The sequence below is a fragment of the Carassius gibelio genome, chromosome B10, assembly GCF_023724105.1.
Source record: "Carassius gibelio isolate Cgi1373 ecotype wild population from Czech Republic chromosome B10, carGib1.2-hapl.c, whole genome shotgun sequence".
Classification (NCBI taxonomy): Eukaryota; Metazoa; Chordata; class Actinopteri; order Cypriniformes; family Cyprinidae; genus Carassius; species Carassius gibelio.
The window spans coordinates 8,767,212-8,776,825 of record NC_068405.1 but is presented as its reverse complement, the minus strand read 5'-3'; the positions used below and the strand labels follow the sequence as shown (position 1 = coordinate 8,776,825).

Genomic DNA, 9,614 nt, shown 5'->3' with positions numbered 1-9,614 from the left:
TTGTTATGGGTTTATATTAATGTTTTATTATTATATAGATAAAATAAAAATATAGATATAGTGTTGGATTTGATGCCCACCTTATTAATGTCTTTAGCCTCCACTGAGGGGCGGTATAACGGCCACCTCGTCCCCGTCTCTGAGGGTCAGGGGCTGATCTCCCAGAGGCACGTACTCCTGACACACGGCCAGAACCACCTGATCCCGTAACACAGAGAGTCTGCGAGCAGGACACACATCGCAGGAATTAAACAGTACTATACATAATGAATAGAAATTAAAATAAAAATCAACAGATGCTCTAGTCCAGAAAATACCCAAACCAGAGCCCAGGTGGTAAAGCCCACTAAAGCATATTTTCATTTCGATTACTATATTTATCTCTTTTATGTTTCATTGTTGCAATAGTTGATTTAAATGTTATATTTACAATATATATTAATATGATTTTTAAAAATGTAACATTTAAAAAGTTAATGTTTAACATTAGTAAATAAACGTTTAAATATTAGTTTAATTACTTATTTACTACTACATTTTATTATAAAATATTTTTGGCACATAGCCCTCCTCAATTAAGCTTGATTTATCGTTGTTTGTATTTAAAAAAGTTTGGACACCCCTGCTCTTGTACATTTGGAAAACAACACAAAGTAGTAATTTCTAGATAATTGATTTTACATTTTTACATGCTTATCGAGTGTGCACAGAGCAATACATTTCACATAAAACGACTTCAATTCCGGGAAAAGTATGAATTAAATATTTACACTGCAAATATAATGCTCAGTGTTATTACATTAAATACTAATATATATATATATATATATATATATATATATATGTAATAACACTGAGCATTATATATCTTGTAATGTAATGAAAGTTACAGTTTATAAAAATGCTATTAACATTATCTTTGCAATTAAAAACGTATAAAAAAATATAACAAGATATATCCAAAAATATGTATTAATAATAAGTATCACTACTATAATTAGTATTTGTACGTCAAAATATGCTAAATGTTATTGCATGTAAATATATATATTTATTATTTATTATAACAATTATTGTTATTGCTGATATTAAGTTGTATTATTAGTGAAGTTTCACGCGCTGTAAACGAAGTCTCTGATTGGTGGACTGAGTGGCAACATATCATCTGTTTGATCTTTTTCTAGTTTTATCGCGGTGGTGACTTGCAGTTTGAAATCACTGATCTGAAAGTTTAACAGTGGTATTAATGTAGTTAAAATAATAATTCACCTTGGATGTCTGGTCTCCAAATGCTGCCACAGCCGTAGAGAGGATATGTTTGACGGAACCGTTATGTTTTCTGCTTTAAGTCCCGTTAATTCGGCACTTTTTGCAAAGTACAGAACCGACACCTGCTTAACAAATAACGTCACGTTAGATATTTATTAGAACAGAGTCCGAGAAAACTTCGCAAAATACTCAATAAGTTCACTGAATGCCGTGAGTGACTAACGTTAAGTAAACATGGCACGTTTTGTATTTTCGCTTAGGAGGTTGATAAGACATAGTATAAACTATTTTAATAGCAGACTTACCTCGGTATTCATGTATGTATATTGGCTGGACACAAGTAAACTTCAACCCTTCGCCGCGTGCGTCGGTTTGTCTTCCTGTGAGCCCAAATCCGATTGGTTTTGCTTCAGGTCAGCTGACTCGTGACACATGACGCTGTTTATTCCGGAACTCAATGGACTCGTGAATGTTTAAAATAACTTATTATGAATTCGCACTTCTTCTTATCTATTAAGTCTTAATTGAGTCTTTAAAGTTGAAAAAAGCGGCGTTTAAACGTTCCTGAAATTAGCCCTACATTTCATTCCACCCTTCACCAGCAGATGTCCCCACATTTACAATACATAACAAATTGAGCCATTCACCAACATCACAATTAGGTCCATAAATATAGTATAGGCTCACTTTATTCAGGGTTATTATATTTAGACTCATGTAAAGCCTTATGCGCAAATCTAACTTTTAAATCTATCAGTATAGGGAAACAATTTTAAAACAATAGATCAAACGCTCGTTTCGCCATTATTAAATAGCCGATGGCTGTTTTTGTTCAGTAAGACAATCCTGTGTGGCATTCGATCAATCCAGTGACATCTGCAACCACAAACCACAGCTGTGCAACTTATGTCCCCGTTTCACAGCCATTGTTATTAACAACGTGTGGCAGGAGACACTTGCAGAGTCTCATTTCTCCCCATTTTTCAACAGAGGGACAGCAAGGCAACACCCAGACAAATCTGGCAAGCCAATTCAACATTTACTTCTTAAAACTAGTATGTTTTATGTTACCAGTAGGCCTACTACTTCGTTTTACCTAATAATAGACTAAATAATCTAATTGTAAGTGCAATGTTTATATGTAAAGAAATGTTACTACTGACAAATAGTTCATAGATACCAGTATGTATAACTAAAAATAAGTTATGTGAAGTATTACATAATAAATTGTTACTAGTAAAACTACAAAATTCTTAGTCAGGGTGGCACCATATAAAAAAATATCTAAGGAAAAAAGTACAGTGTGTTTAATTGACAGCAATGATGTTTAAAACAAACCTATTGTTCAGCTGATTAAATGTCTTTCAATAGACAAGTACACCATAAAACAGTTTGAAAACTTTATACAGTGAGTGCCATTGTTAGGTTAGTAAGTTTTCCCTCACAGCCTCATTTTCATCCTTGTTGAATTCAATATGCTAAACCAAGGAAGGTCTATAACTGGTATACAAACATAGTACCATAGATATGAATAGATAGATGCCATATTTGACCACTCTCGACATGTCCGCCATCATGGGATAGTCAGCGTGTCGAAAATCACTGTAAAAATCAATGCGTTTGCACATTCTCTGGTTAGAAAAATCCACCAAGATATAAATTCTTAAGGAAATGGAACAACCTTTCACAATGTTTTGGTTTGTGTTTTTATTAGTGGTGGGCTGTTATCGGAATTAACGTGCTGCGTTAATGGGAGACTCTTATTGGGCGATAAAAAAAATATCGCCGTTAATCTATTCTCAAAGTTGGTTTGAGAGATGGGTCTATACTAGACGAGCTATGATGACTTTCACCTTGATATTTTAGCGCGGATGTATGCCTAACTGAATTGCACTGTAGGGGGTGAGAACGAGTCTTCGAATATGTGTGTATGCCTACTGTGAAATTACCACGTCAAATGTGAGGTGCTAACATGGATGCAGCTGAAGCTGCAGGGTTTGCTTCAGGGATTTTTCTTCCCAATGGAAACCTCGACAAGACAAATGCCTGTTTCACACATACTCCGTCTGCAGTGCGTGTACGTTACGTATGTGGTCCAGAAGTAGAACGCACTCATGCTCATTGTGCTTTCACACAGGACACGTTTGCAGTCCGCTACTGATCTGTGGCTGTTTAGTCCACAAACTCAACATTTGTTCATTATTTAGATTTCAATATATAAAATATAAAAAATAAAAAAATAATTCATTTTTCAGCATTGTGACTCTTTTATCACAGAACAGTTACAATCTTTCATAATCATAGACGTTAGTTTAAACTCAATAAACAACATATTATTCATGCATTTGACTTCTAGGTTTGTATAATAAGCTGCTCAAGCAAGCGGGAAAATATTATTATTAGCCTACTTTTCTTGTTAGGATAACGCAAATATTAAAATTAAAACACCGCTGACAGAAACAGTCATCTTTTTTTTAAATGCCGGTATTATTTCATGAGCCTATAGAAATATTAGCCACATTTTAGCCATTGATATGTAACAAAAAAGGGGGAACAAGAAAGATATTTAATAATTGCTCTAGTCTAGTCTAGAAAGTACACCCCCATGCCGGATGGTCCGTTCCGGTTGTTCGTGTGGGCGAACTTTTTTTCTCGGGGTCGGGGTGGGGGGCATGATAAAGGAATGATGCTTAGGGCACCAAAATGGCTAGCAGCGGCACTGGCTTTAATTAGTATACATTTATTGTGAAATTACTACATTTTCGTGTCAATCCATGTTAATTTTTACCGCAAACAATGCTCTGTCACTTTAATTCAGCACATGCAGCACAGCAAAAATAGACTCGGTATGTAAACGATCGCTGCACTGCTGCAGACGCACTGCTCCTGGAATGCACTGACACACCGCAACCTCATGCAGTGTGAACGCTGGAATCCGTTAACATGGGTGCGTAAAAAAAAATAAGCAACACATACGCACTGCAGACGGAGTATGTGTGAAACAGGCGTAATGCACCACCTGGCTTGAGAAACCTGTTCTAAAAGACTTACTTTTAGTCATTATTTTATTTGGGTAGCACACATATTCTGAATGCCTTTGGCAGAATTCAAATGAGCCATTTTAATCTAGATTAATTCCAAGATTACAGTGAGATTAATCTAGATTAAAAAAATTAATCTATGCCCACCACTAGTTTTTATTTATGTATACCTCAATATTACAGGTCACTTATGTAACACCTCATCTAAACTGCAAGTGTGAAACTGGTAAACGCTCCAGTTACTCATGTAACCTCGGTTCCCTGAGAAATGGGAATGAATGTTGCATCGTCGTTTGATGACTGCTTAAGGGAACTCCTGTTTACTGTATAACTGAAGCCTGATTGGTTAACGTTTGTGTAGCTGCACAAAGCAGAGCCAACCAGTATATAAGTCGACTTGGAGTGCCATCTCATCAAAATCATATGAATGAAGCGACAGCCATCAATCATGTGCAGCTATAGCATGGCAAACCATGGTTAACACTCTTGTTCCCCTATTTGAGTGAACCTTGGTTACGTGAGTGCCTGGAACATTCCCTATTGAAAGGTTACTTCAATTGCATCGTCGTTTGACAACTGCTTGGAGAACGTATCCAATAGCGTTGTGCTATAAGTAGATGCATAACTTAGCCTGCTCCACGTGCTCAGCCCAGGGACACTCAGCGAGGGCTCCATAGAGGCATAGAGGTGTCTTGTAGATGGAGCTCTAGCCTCTAAAATGCAATTAGTGACTCGATGGGAGCTGGCTTGATTCTCGTCGAGCGGCCAAACATCAAGACTACCCAGTTCCGGCTGGGGATGCAAATCTTTCCCTCTGCCTGTGAGAGAAGGTCTCTTCTCAGTGGTATTGACCACAGTGCTACAGATAGCAGGTAGATCATCTCTGGAAACCAGACTTGTTCCTTCAGAGAGGGGCCACAAGGAGGAGAGAGCACTTTGTGTCCCTGACTCGCCTGATAACCTGGGGTAGCAGGGTGATCGGAGGCAAGGTATAGAGATGGGTCTTGGGCCAATCGTGGGCCAGAGCGTCCCGCTGTCTTGAAAAATAGGTTGGACAATGATAGTTGTGTTCGGAGGCGAAAAGGTCGACCTCTTGGCCTGCCAAAAACTGACCAGATCATCTAAACCATCTGGGGATGTGTCCTCCTTTCCCCTGGAGTCACGTATCTGCTCCCTGGTTCAGTCTTCCTGGCACATGAACCGCTGATAGTGAGATGAGTTCTCTCTGTGCCCAAAGCAGGAGATGTTGAGTGATCCTGTGATGGGGATGTGACCTAAGGCTGCCTTGGCGGTTGATAAAGGCTACTATAGTTGTGTTGTTTGAGTAGACCAGGATGTTGTCCCCCTTTAAGGTTGACAGGAAGGTTTTCAGGGCCAGCAAACAACCATCATTTTGAGGCAGCCTGAATGTAAGCATCGCTCATTGGTCACCCAGGATTGTCGTACACCAGATTGCCCTCGTACAGAACGTCCCAGCCCGAGCTGGAGGCACCCGTTGTGACACACTTCCTTCTGGAGGTCGTTCCCAGCTGCATGCCTAACAGAAACATGCAGGGAATTGTCCATGGGGCCACAGCTTTGACACAGCAATGAGTTTCCCTGACATAACCACGGCCCAGGCGCTAGGCATGGGAGCGAACGGGGACCTTTAGCCAATATTGACAATATTGAAGGGGCCGGATGCTCAGGCATTGAACAATGCCATCAGGGAGTTTACTGGTGTAATCCAAGCTTGAATTTTCACAGAGTCTATAAATGTTCCCAGAAAGTCACTCACTGTCTGGGAATCAGAAAACTCAGGTTGAATTGATTTTCAGCCCAAGACGCTCTAGGTGGTTAAGCAACAACAACATGTGAGCAAAAATGTCCCATTCTGATATGGCCAGTCGTAGAGGTAGTTCAAAAAGTGTATTTCCACCAGTCTCTGAGGGTAAAGAGCTGTGTCTACATACTCCGTAAAAGTGCAAGGGGCCAGGGACAGTACAACAGAGGGACAGTGTACTGACCACTTCCTCAAAGTGAATCTCAAGAACAGTCTGTGACAGGGCGCTATTTGGATGTAAATGTAAGCGTCTTTCACCGACAAAAAACAGTCCCCAGGCATATTTGTGCGAGGATCTGTTTAAGTTAACATTCTGGAAAGCTGTTGCATGAGGGTCTGGCTCAGATATCTGAGATCAAGTATTAGTCTGGTCCCACCGTCTCTCTTGGGAACGTGGAAGTAACGGCTGTAAAAACCTTACTCACTGTTTGCTACGGAAACCATTTCCAGCAGTGTATGTACTTCGGACCAAAGAACATGCATTGTCCAGTACCGAAGTGTGAATAATACCTCTGAAGTGAGGTGGCCTGAAAGCAAACTGGATAGAGTAACCTCATTCCATGGTTTTCAGTATCCAGCTTCAGCTTGACACACTGGGGATTGCTTTCCAAGCAAAGAGCCAGGCAACAAGCGGTTACTTTCCTACTAATGGCAGTTAATGGCACAGGGGAAGGGAACTGGCATTTGCAGTATGAAGAAAGGAGAATTGCTCTTGTGGGTCCACTATCTCAGTGGTAGTTTGCTTGGGCATGTGCTGAATGAGAAGGATGTGCCTAGCTTGAAAAGAATTTTCATCACTCAGTGTTGAACAGATGTATGGAAAGCAAGTGTGAGCTTTTTTTGACGAAGTTCCAGCCTTAGCATGAACTGATCCTTTCTTTTACCTCTCAAAAGTTCTACTTTGCTAGACTAAGTGGTAGCGCCCGTGAGCACAACGTCAGAGTAGGCATGGTCCAGATGCGTCTAATCTGAAACTGTCAGTATTCTCCTTTTTAATTAACCTAAAAAGATAAAACAATTAATTAGCGAACTGGTCAATCTACGTTCCTACTCTCACCTATGGTGATGAGCTGTGGGTCATGACCAAAAGGACAAGATCCTGGATACAGGCGGCCGAAATGAGCTTTCTCCGTCGGGTGGCTGGGCGCTCCCTTAGAGATAGGGTGAGAAGCTCGGTCACTCGGGAGGAGCTCAGAGTAGAGACGTTGCTCCTCCACATCGAGAGGAGCCAGCTGAGGTGGCTCGGGCATCTATTTCGGATGCCTCCTGGACGCCTTCCCAGGGAGGTGTTCCATGCACATCCCACAGGGAGGAGGCCCCGGGGAAAACCTAAGACATGCTGGAAGGACTATGTCTCCCGGCTGGCCTGGGAACGCCTCTGGGTTCCCCCGGAAGAGCTGGAGGAAGTGGCTAAGTAGAGGGAGGTCTGGGCGTCTCTGCTTGGACTGTTGCCCCCGCGACCCGGCCCCGGATAAGCGGAAGATGATGGATAGATGGATAGATGAGGGGTGTTGATGATCCTCAAGTGTAAACACACCATCAGATCAAAGTGCTGTGTATCCGCCTAAAAAGGATAAAATAATTTGTGCAAATGAGGGGTTAATCCTCACATGTAAACACACAATGGTGGATCAAAGCACTGTGGGAAGAATAGAGCATACAGAAGATGTGCTGGCATGTGATCACACAAGCCTGGTTGCTCACCCCTGTGACTTAACTGTTTCATCCTCTGAGGCAGCTTGGTGGGGAGAACGTAAGAGCGAGAGGGGCGGGGCCACCTTCATTAAAGAAGGCAAACCAGGAGTACAGCAGATCGAGACACATACTCTCACAGTGAGAGTGATCTGTCTCAGTGAGCACAGCCTCAGCACTGGCGTAGCCCAGGCGAGTGGCACACTCAAATCTGAGGCTGTCAGTGATATGAAATCACTGATGACAGCCTTTACTTCGTAAAATCACTCAAGCCTGATTGCCGTTTCTTCCCCAAGGTAACTGGGAGGGGAGAAACATAAGACCAGGGGAAGCGGGGCCATATTTATTGAAAAAGGGGAGCCACGAGCAATGCAGGGACAAACTTGTGCTTTCGTCTGTGAAAGCAGCCTGTCCCAGTGAGCATAGCGTCAGCAACACACACACAAATGCAAAGCTGTCAGCGATCTGAATTGCTCCATGTAAGAGCAATCTCTTACACATCTCACGTGTAAAACACATCAGCAGATCAAAGTGCCTGCGGAGAATGAGCACACAGGTTCTTGCCAACGTGAGACCATTCAATCCCGTTTGCTCAGCTCCGTGACGGCACCACTTCTTTCTCCGAGCTCGCTGAGAGAGGAGAAATGGGAGAGCGGGGTTGCCTTCATTTAAGAAGGTAATTCGGGAGTGGAGAAGAGTCTCTGCATGGACACTGCCGAGATAGGTGACTCACTCACTGCCATTCTGCATCGTGCAGGGATTCCCCACCTGAGCCACACTCGCGGTGCAACATTTGCAACAACGTCACAGAGAAATTGCTCTAACCACCGGGAGAGCCATATCGGAAGGCGTCTCGCTTCTTCCACTGCCAGTGCTCTTCTACAGAGGCGAGCTGAAGGCTGTGCTTCTTCCATCTTCAGCTTATAGATCACAGAGTCAGCAAAGAGATGGTCTCATCACTGAAGCAGAAGATTCTGATAAGATGGCGCTCCAAGCTGACTTATATAGCGGTTGGCTCCACCTTTTCTGGTGGGCTTGAACACCATTTGTTTGTGCACAACCAATCGATTAAACAAGAGTTTCTCTAAATATTCGTCAAACGGGAGTTACATTTTAATAAGGGAACTAAAAGGGTCATCTACTTGTGCAACGTCAGCCGCTTAAGAGGAGTTTGTCGTGTCACGTCGCATCACTAATAGTTTAGATTGAGTGTAACGAAACACCCTGATTGCTTCCTTTTGAAGGAGAATTTGTTCTGCTATATTTACAGGTTTGACCCTGAGGACCAAACAACTGTCTCAACTATTATTAGAATAACTGCCCTTCTTCATTCTATTATTACCCATCAAAATTCACAGTAATAGGCCACTTTAAAAGGTTAACACTCATCATCCCATCTGAAATAGATGAAAAAGTGTTGGATCCATTGAATGCAGAGAATTTGAAAAGTTCATACGTATTCCCACGGCACAGATACTGTTGTCTCTATACATATTCTAGTCTGATTTGCTGTACAGTAGAGTATATAGAGCTTTAATGATAAAGAGTGTAGTAATTTGATATTCTTTCTCCATGTTGTATTATTTATTTTTTGGTCTGTTCCCTGTTCTTGTTGTATTAGCAAATTTTTAATAAACAAAAATACATGAATTAAAGTATTTTTTCTTTATTCTTTCTCTCTTATATCTTTCTCTCTCTATTAAATTCAATATATGCTTTATTGGCATGCAAATTGTAACAATGTAATGTCAAAGCATCAAGAATGAATAAATTAAATAATAAAAAATGTA

At 41.2% G+C, this 9,614-nt stretch overlaps 1 protein-coding gene across 2 annotated transcripts; it reads right to left on the bottom strand.

The window, feature by feature from the left end:
* Nucleotides 1-80: 80 nt before the first annotated feature.
* Nucleotides 81-1,706, bottom strand: LOC127966651 (molybdopterin synthase sulfur carrier subunit). Of its 2 annotated transcripts, none has more exons than XM_052567802.1 (3): nucleotides 1,575-1,706; nucleotides 1,270-1,391; nucleotides 81-220 (listed from the first exon to the last, which is right to left on the bottom strand). In XM_052567802.1, the coding sequence occupies exons 1-3, from the start codon at nucleotides 1,584-1,586 to the stop codon at nucleotides 94-96; spliced, it is 261 nt and encodes an 86-aa protein (XP_052423762.1). In that variant the 5' UTR covers nucleotides 1,587-1,706; the 3' UTR covers nucleotides 81-93. The 2 variants fall into 2 exon arrangements, with proteins under 2 accessions (XP_052423762.1, XP_052423761.1); XM_052567801.1 differs by having other exon boundaries at nucleotides 1,270-1,394; nucleotides 1,575-1,693.
* Between the last annotated feature and the right edge of the window lie 7,908 nt (nucleotides 1,707-9,614).